Source organism: Marmota flaviventris, chromosome 1 (assembly GCF_047511675.1).
Source record: "Marmota flaviventris isolate mMarFla1 chromosome 1, mMarFla1.hap1, whole genome shotgun sequence".
NCBI classification, from domain to species: domain Eukaryota; kingdom Metazoa; phylum Chordata; class Mammalia; order Rodentia; family Sciuridae; genus Marmota; species Marmota flaviventris.
In genome coordinates this window covers 206656067-206671995 of record NC_092498.1, presented here as the reverse complement: position 1 = coordinate 206671995, position 15929 = coordinate 206656067, and the positions used below count along the sequence as shown (strand labels likewise).

Genomic DNA, 15929 nt, shown 5'->3' with positions numbered 1-15929 from the left:
TTCTTGTACGTCACCGCCGCGCGCCGACCGATGCGCCAGCCACCACGTCTGGAGTGCAGGCCCCGCCCTCTTGGAGATACGTCCCCGGAAGGGGCGGTTCCAAGCCCGGAAGTGAAACGAGGGTACTCGTACCGGGAGTGGAGCTCGTTTTTCCCTCTTGGGCTTCTCTTGGGGACCCTTGCGGAGCCCCGAACGGAATGGGCGAGTGGAAGCGCGAGAGTGCTGCCGTGTTGGAGTCTGGATGGGCGATCAAGCTGGAGGTTTAAACCTCGGGCTTAGCGGCACATCGGCGACCTCCAAGCAAGAGCTAAACGGTTACGGACACCGAGAAGTTAAAAAACCTTCCGGGGAAAAAACTAGACTGTGAAAAGATTTCCTTGAGCCAGATTAACACTGCAGTGCCAGGGCGGACGCGCGTAGTCGGACTCCGACGAAAGGGCCAGCCTTGACCTTGTTCTCAGCGAGTTGTGGGAGCCACCGACGTGTGCGGCTGACGAGCCTGGCCCGAGCATCATCCCTCCGAATCCGAGGAACGCTGTGCGGTAGGTGTTAACTATCTCCATTTCGCAGACTGGCAGACCGAAGCCCAGAGGGGAAGCGACTTGTCTCAGGTGACACGGCTAATTTGGGGGCCGTGGCCATAACAGCTTGGACACCTGTCTCCAGAACGCTGCAGAAGTGGGCAGTACTTGGCACGACAAAAGATGCCCAAGGACCGCCCGGATAGACCATTCCCTCAAGCGCCAGTGGAGGAAGAGAAGACTGTTTTCAGCAATATGATCTTATACTAAAGGACTGGTTTATTCCAAAAATCATGTGCTACCAACTTCTTGTCGACGAGGTGTTGGTTCTCTTTTATATGTTCTTACTTGGCAAGTTAGAAAGTGGCAACCCAACTTAACTCCAAATGCTGGTGGGTGTTTGTCTTAAATTATCGTTGTGTTCTGGAAAGTAGACAATATGTGTACCCTGGGCTTTCTGCATACTTAAGACCTAGGTGTGGTAGTCTCTGCAAGTGGGGTGGGAGTAGTGGCCTGTGCCAAAGCCCAGGTCTGAGAAAAGGAGGTGCTGATGGGTCGTCACCCTCTGTACCCTAATATCCTCCAGCTGTGCCTATGACCTTTGGTCACAGAATAACATCACATTCTAGGGATACCAGAATGTAAGCCGAGCTTAATTAGCTGTAATGGAGGCAAGAAAGTAGCTAGTTACTCCACAGCATAGCTGTGTCACAATTCCACTGCCATATTTCTGGTTTCTTAAGCTTTTATCGTTTTAAGTTTTTACAATTTAGTCCTCACAACTCTTCATCCTCCAATAGGAACAAGGGCATAGGAGTGGAAAGACTGGCTCAGAGCCATGCAGCTGTTAGATGGGAGCAATCTCACACTGCCCTCAAAGTCATCTCTCCCACTGCCCTTTTCTTGGGGTGGGAGTATAGGGTGTGTTCTTCACCAAGCCTTTGTCAGAAATCCCTGTTGTTCTGAAACTCTAGTTCTGGGTTGTCTGTGGTCCTGTGGGCTGGAAGGAATGTGCCAGGACCCCTTAATGTACTCTTGTGCACCTACCTCTCTGAAGGGGTAGCTGTTTGCTCATTTATAAATTGGTAGATTTTCTAGATCTCCCCCACCAAGCCAAATTCTTAGTTGACAGTTTCAGGGACAAATGGGATGAACTATCATTTTATAATCAAAAGTTATTTTTAAAAATATCAGCACCAGCCAGGCACTGTGGTGCATACCTGTAGCCCCAGTGACCCAGGAGGCTGAGGCAGGAGGATGGCAAATTCAAGGCCTGACTTGGCAATTTAGCAAGATCCTGTCTGAAAATTTAAAAAAGGGCTAGGGGGCTGGGGTTGTGACTCAGTGGTAAAGCATTTGCCTAGCATGTGTGAGACACTGGGTTTGATCCTTGGCACCATATAAAAGTAAATGTATTGTGTTCACCTACAATTAAAAAAAAAACAAACCATCACCAACCAGGTACTAAGGCAGCCTCAGGCATGCATGAGGAGCTGGCAGCCCAGGGCTGGGATGCCTGACACACAGCTCTGCACCTCTGGGCCATGGCATGTTAAGAATTAAAAATATTTGTGGGATAAAATGATAAACTTGAGCTATGGAGCCTGCTGTAGAGGGCTTCTCTGTGGGGTGGGTGAAGTCTGGATGAGATAGGGTAACATTCCCTGATATTGTTTTGTGGACTGTTGCCCCAAGCTAGCAGGTAGCTCTGAAAGAAAGACAAGTAAAAGTCCACTAAATGCAGCAGAAAGCTAACAGGCAACTTGAAAACTGTAACCTACTTGCCTTATGAGCCTGCAAGTCTAGATGTGGGACTCCCTGGCTAAGCCATAATCCAGGACAGGGCTGATTAGTGGTGAAGATTCAAATGAGAAACGATTTCCAGACTGGTTGTGCAAATGTTTTTTTTTTTTTTTTTTTTTTTTTATTTCCACATTTATATCACAAGGTGTCCACTTACTGGACCAAATAGCAAAGTTGCTCCCTTCTGTGTCCTGAGAACACAGAAGTCTAGGTACTGTACATTCACTAAGGCTCCTTGTTTTTGCAAATCGCGTTTATGACAAATAACCATAAGGCAAACGAATCTAAAGGAATGGTTATGAGTGTTTCCAGCGTACAGACAGGTCTCCCCTCTTGCCCAGCAGTACAGCTTACACACCAGTAGCACCCGCGGTTACTCTAAATTGGTTGGTTGGGATTTTTTTTTTTTGGGGGGGGGGGGCGCTCCAGAAAGGTGAAATTTTCTAGATATGCATAGGAAGGAAAAAGAAAAGGGAGAAGGAAAGGAAATTTATTTGGCTAGTGGTCAGAAGGAATAAAGGATGAAAATAAACTCAAGAAAACTTAAATTTCTGCAGCATTTCTTTAAGAACTGGGTTTTAACTGAAACCAGATACAAATGGGTGGATGCCCGTGGAGTGTGGGTTAAGCTAGCTGGCCCTTTGGCCGGCCTGCATGTTGCCAGTGGCTCGCCACAGCCAAGAAGCTTCCAGCGCATGATGGAAAACACTGGCTGGCCAGTGGCTGGGTGGGGTGCGAACACAGGCTGAGGTGCAACCCGCTGTCTCACAGACACTGGGCTAAATCAAAGAACAGAAAATACAGAGATGAGATGCATACATCTGTCGCTGTGTTAAACGTAACCTCTCCTGTGCCTGCCTGCAACTGAGGTCCCAGTGTTCAGGTGCTGGAGAGTGTCTGCACCTCTTCCGGGATAGGGGACTAACGCTTTTTATAGCTGGTTTGCTATAGAGTTCTGAACTCACTTTGCCGTCCTTCCTTCTGCGCGGTCCTTCCTTTTCAATTTTGTTAGTAAACTGGTAGCAGCATTTCACAAAAGGAGGAGTTTGGAGGGAAGAGCGCAGAGACCGCGTGACTCCCGCCCCCTCCCTCCCACCTGGACTGGACTTCCCGGGTTGCCAACTGCTGGAGGCAGCTGGGCCCAGCCACCCGCCTGCCCTGGCTACTGCAAGGTGGGAATGCACTTTGTGGCCAACGGGCCTGTCAGTCCAAGCAGACATAAGGCAGAACGTTCAACCGCCCGTCGTCACCGTGCGGGTCGAGTGATATGCACTGCGTCCAGTCATACCAGTTACCCTGTGTGTCCTGACACCCGTTCACCCCTGGCCACTGGTGGGCCTGGATTCTGTCAAGATCGTCCTGTGTTACCTCTCGGCTCAGCCCGGGAAGGTCCGTGGGCGGCCCATGAGGCACCAGCACATGTGGCTGCCTGGCCCCTCGCCTGGTGCTCTCCTCCTGCTTCAGGTATTCAGACATAAAGTGGTGAGCCCCTGGGGTCTGTGCGCCTGATGACGAGAGCAGGCTGCTCTGCCTGCTCAGGTAGGACTGTATGATCTCGTTGCGCGACAGCTCCTTCCAGTTCGTCTGCTCAAAGGGGCTTTGGAGGCTAGCCTTGGCCTCCTGCTTATCCAGTTCTGTCCTAGGTGGCTGCTCTGTGTGCACAGGGCTGTCTGCCCGCACTGGCTCTTTCTGGGTCAGAGGTTTGATCTGTCTTGTCATGGGGTCAAAGGTGAGCTTCCGCTCTTTTAACCGGACGGGCTTGACGCCCGCCTCAGCCATTTGCCCGTCCAAGTTAACCGTGTAGTCTCGAGGTCGGTACCTCTTTTTCTTTTTATTGTCCGAGCCACCGGAGGAAGCAGCATCGCTGTCTGCCTTAGAGGAGTCTGGGGAGAAACCCGCCCGTGACAGGAGGGATTCAGCTGGAAGCAGCCCTGCCTTGCAGCCTGGCCCCACCAGCCGCTGGTGGCCCTCAGACTGCTCCAGCCAGCGCACAGGGCTGTCCGTGCTGGGGAGCAGCTCTAGCCTCCGCACAGGCGGTGTGGATGGCTGGGCCAGTGGAAGCGGTGATGGCACCTGTGTAGCATCGAGCGACTGGGGCCGTGGTGAGGGGCTGGGCACAGAGCCCTTGGGTGCATATGGGCTCCGCTGCCGGGCAAAGGAGCCCTCATGCCGTGAGTTCCGGGGGCTGAAAGAGCAGCGCGGGGGAGCCCTGGGGTGGGGAGGGCCTGGAGTCTCGTCCACCCTGTCCAGCTGCTGCAGCACTGAAGCCTTTGTCTGCAAGCAGGGTCCAGGGGACTTGCCCAGGCTTGGGGAGCTGGTATGCGGCCGCACGGCATTGACAGGGATCTTGCTGCTGTGCTTGTCGTTCTCGCTGGGCTCCAGGCGGCTGCCTTCAGAGCCCGAGTGCCCACTGCCATCCAGGGGGCTGGGGAAGCTCTCTGGGCTCCCACTGATCCCATTGGTGGGGAGTGGGGATGAGTTGGGGACTAGGGGGTCATGAGTAGCTTTGGAAACCTTGGGAGGTGGCCCAGGGTGTCCAAGGTCACGCTGGTCCCCCCGGCGCTTGCGGCTGCCCAGCCTGTCCAGCCGTTGCCCAGGCAGCCTCTGGATGTCGTTGCGGTTCTTCAGGTCATGGATGCTCTTGGGTGTGCCAGCCGTCCCCGCCTCTGGCCGGCAGTTGTGGGCACCCCCATTGGCTGAGCCAGCGGCCCCGGCCAGCCCCCGCAGCGCTGCCTCATTTTGGTGCACTGGCTCAATGAGCTTCTGCCAGCTGCGCAGCAGCTTCTTTGCCCGCTTGGCGAGCTCCTCGTTCTTGGTTTTTTTACGGACGTCGTTGATGAGCTTCCCAAGTCGTGTTTCCTATAAACAGAGAGAGTGACATACTTTTAGGAGAGGGACTTCCCCATGAAAAGGGAGCTGATCCAGAGAAGTGCCCCCAGCTTTGAAATGACTCCTTCTCCATTGACCCCCAAACTGTCAGCTTCTCAGATGCAAATAGGGATTTCTGGTCCTTTGTGATGATATAAATTCTCAAAGACAGTCCTCAGACCTTAGTGTCCCAGGGCCGTAGGCAGATTTCTCAGAAGCAATGTCACACAGCCTCCTGGTGCCTGGAAACTCGGTATTATCAAGGCCACTGCAAGGACATCTGCCAGGTGAGAACATTCCACAGCCAAGGCAATGGCACAGCAAACCTGATCTTCAAGTGGAGGGCCAGGGACAGTGCCACTCACTGGAGCCTCCCCACACACAGGCCAAGGTGTGCAGGGTGTGGAAGGAGTAGGGTCAAGGATTAGAAACACCTCATTCGTGCAGTGCTGCGTGGGAAGACAGCACATGGGCACATGACCCCCCTCTGTCCTCTGAAGGCATGTAATTATTGAGGAAAGACAGCTGAGGTTGCCCTTGCTTCCCCATTCTGCCCCCTAGGCTTGGGCTGAGGTACTCACCTCCAGTGCCTCTTTGGTAATGGGGTATCTCTCCAGGCTGGAGATGACTTCCAACACCGCCACCATGTTCCGGATCTATAGAACAAGAGTCATGTGTCAGGCCCCTGTCTTCTCTTCTAGAAGGCTGGGTAGCCTAGGGCCAGCCCACTCCCATTTCTGAAGCCTCCTACCTGCTCCCAGGACTAACATGGCACCCAGTGTTCACCTCCACCCAACTGTCCACTCTTCCAGGGCGTGGCATACCTCTGGTGTACACATGTTCACACCTGCCTCCCCTCACCCAGCTGACACTCGGGATGCTATGAAATGAGGCCTGCTCCTGATATATGAGGTGAACTCTGCCTCCTCAGGGGTGTTGGGGCTGAAGAACTCAACAAAATGCACAAAGTTTCAAATCAAAAGATCAGCACCCCCCAAAACCAATCAATTTAATGACATTAACAAGGCCTTTAGAGTTCATCTGAACACACCATAAAAAGTAAAACATCACAGGGGCTGGGGTTGTAGCTCAGCGGTAGAGCGCTCGCCAAGCACATGCGAGGTTCTGGGTTCGATCCTCAGCACCACATAAAAATAGATAAATAAAATAAAGGTATTGTGTCCAACTACCACTGGGGAGAAATATATATATATATAACACACATACACATATATATGTATATGTAAAAGTCGTGTTTCCTATAAACAAGAGTCATGTGTCAGGCCCCTGTCTTCTCTTCTAGAAGGCTGGGTAGCCTAGGGCCAGCAAACTGGGAGGAGACGGGCCACAAAGCCCCAGCCAGAAGGCATGAACTGGCACCTTTGCATACAAAATAGCCGATGTCAGCTCCAGTGATCAACTTTATCAGGAGAATGCAAACTGAATTCATAAAGGGATACATGCAGACCAGCAGTTATGGTAATGCCAGGTAGTCCTGGGTACCGCACACTTTAGAAAGTGTTGGACTTTACCTGGCAGTGTGGAAAATGCACTCCATCCCTTTTATGATCTTGCTATGAGACAGTTCTGTTCTGAGCACTTTCTGTATATAACTTAATATTTACAATAAGCCCATGGAGCCAGTACTATTATTTTTACTTTGCACAGACAGAGATGACACAGAAACCCCACTGTCTCCAGTGTTCCTGGTTGTTAACAGCGATCTCACATGTTAGGGAAATCCCTGCTTACAGAAGCCGGGAACTGACCCAACACAGCAGGTCATATAGCCAAATGTAACAAGCAGGTGTCCACCAAGAGTTGAAGGAATACACTACTAAAACAAGCTACAAGTTTCTAGAAGACACATAGGAGAATATCTTTGCAAACTGGGGATAGGCAAATGTTTCTTTGTAGGAGCCCCAAACACTAACTGTCCAAGAAAAAATACAGACAAGCTGGACTTCATCGAAATGAAGAACTTCTGGTTTTAAGACAGTTTGGACACATATTGCCAAAACCTACCTGGTGAAGGATCTGGATGCAGGCCAGCCACCCCCTACCAGCAGCTACAAGGTTTCTAACAGGCTGTCTGGAAACAACCCTATAAAGCCCCCATCTTTCATGAGATTCACACAACGGGCATATTACACCAACCCCTCAAGCATGCCGTGACACTGCGCATAATGCAGTCACACAATACAAGTAAAAGCTACATGAAAAAAAGGCAAAGAAAACTACATCCCACCCAGCCACTGGAGTGTCCCTTGTATTTCCTCCCCAAATATACCATTTAGTAGGCACATATATACACTTATCACACAATTAAAAACCAAAGCAAGCCAGCAATGGCTCTATACCTTGCTTTTTTCTCACTTAACATCAGAAACATCCAGCATCAAACAGATCTCTTAACTTGGTTCATCTGTGCCTTCCAGCAGGGGGAAGGTCGCACTTTAATGCTGGGGCGCGAGTGGGGACCACAGGCCTCATCCTCTTGCCATCACAAACAAGGCTGCAATCAGCATCTGTGGTAGACTCAATTCCAGGCTAACGCACCAGTAGGCAAAGGAGCAGCAGGCCCCAGGTTTGAGAAGGACGTTCATTCAGCCCCTAGGGAGGCTGCACCAATTACAGTCCCACTGGGTGCCAGAACAGGGTGGAGAAGAGGATTTCCTACATCCTGCAAGACTGTGGTGTTAGTTTCTATCACCAGTTTAGCTGCTTGGATAGCACACATTTATCATCTCAGGCTTCTGGAGGCCAGAAGTTCAGTCCAGGTCTCCCTGGACTAGGATCCTGGTGCTTGCAGCTGTACTCCTTTCTGCAGGCTCTTGGGGGAGAATTCGTTTCCTGCTCCTGAGTGTCGGCAGATGTCCATTATTATGGCTGTGGAACTCTGGTCCCTGTTTTGTTGCTATTATCCAATGGCTATTCCCAGCTTCTGGAGAGTACTATATCCTTCAGCTCATGGCCCTCCCTCCATCTTCAAAGCCAGCAAGGGCTGAGGCCTCCTCACATCACAGATCCCTGATCTGCGGGGATGATCCAGGATCAACTCCCTTCCTCCAGTCTATAACCTTAGCCATGTCTGCCTGTGAGGTTGCACAGGCCCAGGTTCCAGAGTCTAGCATATGGACATCTTGCTGGCCTCATGTTTTCCTGGCTTTCCTAATATTTTGCCCATTTCCCGCTGAAGGCAGAGGATCCATGTCTCCTCTGATGTAAAGTTGCACAGTGACCACAGAGCAAGGACAGTGGCTTCCATGCTGCCAACAGTGCTCTTACAAAGCTGTCCCTCTGCCAATGAGCCAATTCACTCCTTGCTTTTGATGTTCTTGTCTGTGAACACATTCAGACTGCTCTAAAACATCCGCTTCAAGCTTTGTCAAGGGGTGGGGTGACCCAACAGGAGACACAGCTGATTCTGTATTATCCCTAACATGCGATGGGCAGAGATTCAATGCAAGAGAAGACTGGGCAGTGAGGAGGTCAGTTGCAAAGGGCCAACTGCTCCCTGACCCTGGGATTCCTGTACCCATGGGGCTCCTGGGCTTGCCACATGGCCTCGTCTCCACCCCAGTGATCTCACCCTGGTATATTTAGAGCCCTGGGTACCCACATACTCCTGAACCAGCAGTCCTCACAGAGCGGAATGCTGCCCAGGCCCAGCAAGCCTGGCGGCACAGAGTGTCCTTGTCCTTGAGCAGACATCGTCCTGCTACCAGGCAGGAGGGAGGAGGCACAATACCTGGGCAACTCCAGGGTCTGGCAATGAGTTGGCGCCTCAGAACTCTCTGCTGAACCAACAGCCATCCAGAGAGCCTCCTGGAAGCTGCGTGGGAGCTGGGGGCATGGCGTGAAGGTCGGAAGGCCCTGCCCATGTGCTCATGTGTCCCACAACTTAGGAGTATACAGAGGGGCCTTCAGCTTCCAGGAAGCCTTGCAGAAAATCCTTTGTTTTCTATGTCCTTCTGTGGACCCCTTTCTGCACTGCCCCCCACATCTTGCATGAAGGCTACTCACCTGAGGAATCCCTGGAGGAGGGTGAGCCCTTGAGAGCTTGAAGGCAGCTGGTAATACCAACTGTGCTGAGGACAAAGGGTGCAAAGCAAAGGGTGGCTACTACACCCTGTCCTGCTCTTCCCCCTCTTGGGCTATGGTGGCAGGAGCTCTGAGTCCTGTGTGGGGAGTACCACCTAGGCATTCCAGGGGCAGTCAATCAGGCCCCCAGGGACCAGGAAAAGGATCTAGTGCAATGGAGTGAGGGCTCCCTATGTCCTAGTTCCCACCTGGCCTACCAGGGAGGAGAATGCAGACACAAGACTTCAGAAATCTGACAGCCCCACAGAGCTTTTAAGAGCTCATCAGTCTGTCCTAGAGAATGCCTGGCACCCAAACCAGCACTGGGTCCCACAGGAGCAAAATTTGAGCAGGTTCCTCACCTTGGTGCTCCAGCTCAGTCTCAGAAAGGCCAGGAGGACCCTCAGGGCAAGGAGTCACTGGGGGAGGGATGGGGACGCTTGTGGCAAGGGCAGCATGCCAGCAAACAAAGCCCATATGGAGGTCAGAAAAGGATGGGACAAACAAGATGTGTCCCCTGGGCCTCCAAGTTGGGAAGCAGGAAAGAGTTGGAAGGATGGGAAGGGAAGTAACGAGACTACGCCAAAACCCTAGAGAAGGGATGAACCTGAAGATTCCAGCAGGAAAGAGACACCGGGAGGCAGAACAGACCCAGGGACCTGAACTGGCTGACACAATCTGTCTTCTATCAATTTTCACTACTGTTTAAGGGCTGAATCTGACACTCCCTCAACAGACCACCCATCCTGGTCCTATTCTGGGTCTTTCCTGTACCTATCTTTATGGAAATGTACTGGAGCCTCACCACCACAGAAACTGTTCCTTCTCTTGCTGCCCTCGAAGGGTGGCATTCTGAAAGTTCTATGGGCTCACTCAGGTCCACATCTCAGGGACAGTTGCAGCCTCGTGCTGTTTTGAGTGGCCTGGCACAACCATGGCCCTTTCTCTTCCTTTAGGATTCAGTCCCCAAATAAACTCTCAACCACCCTGCCAAATGGCTTTCCCAAAAGAAGCAGATTCCCAGGTGAGGGGCTGTAGCCTCTCATTAGGGGTCCTTGGGTAGATGCGGATCTACTTATATTTTCTCGATAAGGCGTGGAGCCAGTCGTTGCCTCTCCTTTCACCAACAGTGGCTGCTCCTCCTGCACACTTATTTGCATTGATGTGGCCTCTTAATTGGAGGTAAATATTTGCCTGCCCCTGAAGCCCCTAGTGTGGTAGCATTTGCCCCATGCACGCTGATGCTTGAATGTCTATAGGGGAAAGGCAACCTTGGCAATGGGGTCAGCAGGAGGAGCCAGTAGCAATGGTATCCAGGTGGAGGAGGGTGACTGTAGAGCCAAGGATGCTCTTGGAAGGGCAGGGAGCACTTGGGGAAGTAGGTGGGAACCCCAACGTACCTGTTCCAAACGCAGGGCAGGAAGTTTTAGCAGTGGGCCCACCTGTGTCCCATAGGCACAAACAGGTACTGCCCAGCTGCCTAGAACATGAATTTGATGCAACTGATTCCTTAACCATCACACCAGGCACTTTGGAATTTAGACTGGAGGTCCAAGAGGCACAATCAGGTACATGTGGGACAATAGAAAAGGGAATGTCAATCCCATCTTTTTTGGAATCTGAGACAGACCAAGTGGGAAGAGCTAGTCTTGGGCCTTTGGCACACAGGCCCCCACCACCAGAGTGCCCATACCGAGGGCCCATGTGCTGAAGCCTGAATCCCCAGTCTATGGAATTTTTGGGAGGAGGGAACTAGTGAAAAGAAATGAGAGATGAGGTCAGGGGGGCAAGTCTCTGAAGGAGATAATGACGTGGCCCCTCTTTCTTTCTTTGCTTCCTAGCTGCCATGAGGTGATCAGTTTCTGCCACACATGCTCCTGTCACAATGTACTGCTTGCCACAAGAATAAAAGCAACAGACCCAACTGATCATAGACTAGAACCTCTGAAACTATAAGCAAAAAAAAAAAAAAAACCTCTCCACCTTTTAAGGTAATCATCTCAGGTATTGTTACAATAATGAGAAGGTGACTAACAACACTTAAGGGATGCTCTAGGGACACATGCTTGGGGGCAGGCATCCCTCTTCACCCAGGACTGCACAGATCTTATGTGTTTGTCTTACTGTAGAGAGCCAAGGGTACATACAAAGGTCCTCAGAAAGGATTCTAGAAAAGCTGGCACCTTTCTCCCTAGATAGGTCTTTAAGCCTGTGCTGAAACGATGACATCCACTGCTTAACCTGCAGCCAATCTGAGGAAGGAAAGGCTGGACATGCACAGACAAAAGCCCAAGTGGGGATGGCACCCTCTGAAGCAGCCTGGGTGTCTAAAGCCATGTGAATGAGTACCCCCACTCCTGCTCAGGCCAGAACCCCCACACACTATGGGACCATGGGCTGCAACAATAAACCTACGCACAATTCTAAGAAAACCACTGAAGATACACCATGAATCTTCATTGTGACATGGTTTACACTATTTCCTGAATAGATGATGCAACGTGGACTTTGCTACCAAATAATCCACTTGGGTGTGGGTGGTAGGAAGAGGACAGAGGAAACAGTGTTGGTCGCCTCTAAGTTTCTATCTATAGAAATAAAGTAGTTACCTAATTCTACTTTTTTAAAAAATATTTTTTAGTTATACTTGGATGCAATACCTTTATTTTATTTTTACTTTTATGTGGTGCTAAGGACAGAACCCAGTGCCTCACACATGCTAGGCAAGTGCTCTAGCGCTGAGCCACACCCCCAGCCACCACCTTATTCTACTTTTATATTTGAAATTTGCCACAAATAAAGCATGTGAAAAAGCATGCCTATTTTGTAACATTTGGATGGAGATTTCACTGGCTCTAGAAGGAACTGACAGATGTGTAGAGGTGAAATGAGCAAATAACTGTTTCTAGCTCGTCACAGTGGCTTCAAACTCCCACCATCTGGCACCTGTGTGGGGAAGGAAAGACTGAGGGTGGGTAGAATACTGACTTCCTCCACAGTGAGCCTGCATGGAGCCTCCTAAACTCTGCTTCAAGATACATGGTCTGTTCCATCTGGTAAGACCCCAGGAGCTTCTCACCAAGCCTCCTGCAGGTTACTGAGCTGCTGCTCAAAGACCCAGGGCAAAAACTGTACTCTGCATGCATTCTTGGGGATACAAAGGGGAGCTAGCTACCAAAGGCCCCAGCAGCATCCCACCAGGGGTCAACTCAGAGGTGTGCCTGACGCCTCCCTGTGAGAGAGGCCCACACACAGCCTGAACCAGGAGTGAGCAGTACTTCAACAGTTCCTTTGTGCTGGGAGAGGCCTGGCCTGCTCTTGGAAAGAGCCCAGGACAGCCACAGCCAGGTTCTCAGGGCTGCCAAGACCAGGAGGGAGGAGTCAGTAAGCAGGGGCAGGGAGAAGGGTGCCCCAGGTTTCTGGCATGAGGGAAGAAGCTCTTACTCACTTCAGGAGGGTTGCTTGAGGACTAAGGACACTATCGTGGTGGTGGTGGTGGGGGGGGGGGGGCGAGGAAGAGACAGAGAAGAGAGAGAGGTGTGTCTGAAGCCAGGAAGAGGGTGCTATGGTCTGGGGTGTTTTACAGAGGGGTGTAAGCTAGGACACCCTAACCCAGGAGGGCAGAAACATGGGCCAGAGCCAATAGTAATACAGGGCAGGCACAGCCATTGCTGCATGCCCTGACCAACTCTGCCAGCAAGAACTCCTGGCTCATCTGTGACCTGCCATCCTCTGGCCACAAATGAGCTGCCAGACAGGCTACTCAGAAGTTTCTTTTCAGGCTTCCTCCAAATGCTGGCCTGTGACTATCCTCGGGAACTAAATCACTTTCTAACCTCTCCAGGGTGCAGAAGGCCAGATTTCCCAGAAAAAAGTGCTTCTACAGGGTGTGTGGAATCATCTTTAAACCAAACCTCTATGGGAAAAATGTTTTAATTGGGCCTCATCAGATGCCTATGTCTTTCTTCTGTGAAAGGACAGCTGGGTCTGAGTTCGAAGTTGGGGCTGTGTGGTGAGGCAGCCCTCCCTTTGAGCAGCCTCAGCTGGCCCTATTCAGGGTGTGTGGGCAAACCCCTTGTGGGGGATTTCCAGCCTTAATCTGAAAAAGGAAGCAAGACACTGGGTCTTGGAGTATAAGTGTTCCCTCGGTGTATCACTCCCCTCCCTCCACAGCTCAAAGGTTCCTACCCTGCCTGAAATCCCTGATCTCTCAGGATTGAAGCTGCTATGGTAGCAAAGGGGAAACCCTGTGTCCCCAAGGTCTGGGCAAGGATGGGACCCAGTTGTGGCAAGCCAGGACAGGCCTACCCTAGCTCAACTTGCACACAACCACCACTTGCTGGGGTGGTCATGGAGGTCCAGGTGGACCACACAGTTAGAAGGTGGCAGATTGGGACTTCCCACTGGCCTGATGCAGGCTCGGCCAACCATGCATGGCTGGCCCACCTAGTGTTTTATTAGGTGAGGCTGGGGATGTACCAAATTAGTATGCTGGCTCCTGCACACACACTCTTCCCAATCTGCCACAGCAGGAAATGCATGGGTTACAAAGGCCACCTCTGGATGGTCTCATTACTGTTTCTGCCTTTCCCCCAAGGGTGCCCAAGAGCCATAGCCAGGGAGCAGGGACCACAGTCCATATACAAAATTTACCTAAGCCAAAGGCCACAATGATGACACTGAAGCCCAATCCCCACTGGGCTGGCCCAGCAGCAGTCCACAACAAGAGTGGCCTCTCAAGGCTGACAAGGCATTTCTGCATCCATCCACCCCTCACTCACTGGCTAGTCAGGCTCGCCACTCTGGGCAGTAAGTGGTATTACTCTGGCAGCCTGAGGGCCCACATCCAGGCAATGCAGCCCCCCAAAACCTGCTCCTTAGGCTCAAAGCAGGTCAGGTCAGCAGCACTTGGTAAGGCCCCAGCTGCAAAGTCCCAGGAAAAATGGGATCATTTTTAAACCAACAACATGGACACTGTCATCATTTTTTTTTTAACATAAAATGGTCTAGACAAGAATTTACAAAAACTGCTAGCTCAAAAGACTTTGGAAGTGTTCATCAGCAAGCTGTTCTTCTAAACCAAAACATGCCACAGATGGCACTCAGAAGCAAGCAGTCTGTGAGCCTTCAATGTTCTGAGAATTCTAATGTCATACCCAGCTGAGTCACCTAGCACCCCTCCCCCACCCAGCAGTGTCATGTTGAGGCCACATGGGTGAACAAAATGGGACTGCTGGTGTGTGCACCTGTCTGTGATTTGGTCCTAGCTGTACCATTTTCAGCAAGTCTTCCCGCTTCTGACTAATTTCACACATGTCCCCAAGCAGCTTCCTTCTGTTCCCACACAGTCTTTGCTGCAAGTCCATGCAAGATGTGGCCTATATAAGAGTCTAGCCTGTTCCATCCTCCCTTCTCAGGTCTGGAAGGTACAGTCTCCTGGCTCCATTTTGTCTCACCTGGCAGGAGTAAGAGGAACCCTCCCCTTGGTCGGAAGTCGCCCAGTGTTCTCTCAGCTCAGTCTCCTGTAGTCATGCAGGTCCCACAGGCTCGGACTGGTGAAAGCACCTTCCTCCACCAGAACCCCATGGGAGCTTCACACCCATTGGTCAAAGTTTCCCATTCACGGCTTTTTAGAAGAAGAATGATACTGAGGCAGGGAACCGCAAAGCCACAACCACCACTTGCAAAAGCACTTCCCATCATCAGGGTTCACCTGCTTCCTCAGGAGTAGCCATTCATCCAAGTGGCCTGTCACTGTCCACATCTCCTTGACTATCCTGCATTCACAGACCCTGCAACAGCCCGTAGAGCCCCAACAGGCAGAGCATGCCATCGCCTGCTACAACTCAGCCCAGGGGATGGGAAATACAACACAGGGTGGGTGCGGGCAGCACACAGAGCCCTGGCTACATTCACGTTCACCCAGGAGGAGAAACCCCAGGGCCTGGGACAGTGGCAGGAGCTCCCTTGTGACTGCTGAGAAAGGCTGGTAGTCAGAGCAAGGAAGGAGGGGGTCACCAGCCACTGAGTCCCCAAACTTTCATTCTCTCCTTTCCATTTTATTTCTGAGCAGTTTTTCCTGACCAACCTACCAAACTAAATTCTTCCAACCTTTGCATCAGGCCAATGGGAATTACAATTCTTGTAATATGGCCCTTTTTGAGAGAACAAAAGCTCCCAAAATGTCATCTATAAATCAATTCATTCTTATGCTGATACAACTGGAAAGAGTAAACCAAGCAGAACTTTTCATTTCTGCCATAGAAGCTGACAGAAGGGTCTTGGTGACCCTGGTGTGTCTGAGGACAGCAGGATGGTGGAGGAAGAATATCATCTATGGAAGACCAGAAATGACCCAATGCCCAGGGGAAGGGACACATTCAGTGCTTTGTCCACCATGGAAGACACGGAGAACAAGCCAGCTTTCCAAGAACTGACAGAGAACAACCTCCAAGCAACTGCTAAGTAGAAGCAGCGAGGCTTCTGACAGTGTTCCTGTGCTACCCACCTGGGACAACCAGGGTGGAACTAGGCAGATAAAGACCAGATGGTGAGGTCTAAAGCTGCAGCAGGGGACCCACCTGGCCTTCTGTGCTGGCTCAACACTGGATGCAAGACTGAGCACCAACCTGACCCCAGTTCCTCCTCCAGGAG

The 15929-nt window shown here is 51.3% G+C and overlaps 1 protein-coding gene across 2 annotated transcripts in view; it reads right to left on the bottom strand.

Moving 5' to 3' along the window:
* Window positions 1–2422: 2422 nt before the first annotated feature.
* The window catches only part of Med26 (mediator complex subunit 26), a 51236-nt gene continuing 37729 nt past the window's right edge, over window positions 2423–15929 (bottom strand). For both annotated transcript variants that reach the window (XM_027932439.2, XM_027932440.2), the window contains 2 exons: window positions 5774–5848; window positions 2423–5183 (listed from right to left, as the gene is read on the bottom strand). In XM_027932439.2, the coding sequence (XP_027788240.1) occupies window positions 3528–5183; window positions 5774–5848 (1731 nt within the window). In that variant the 3' untranslated portion in view covers window positions 2423–3527. The remainder of the gene's footprint in view (window positions 5184–5773; window positions 5849–15929) is intronic.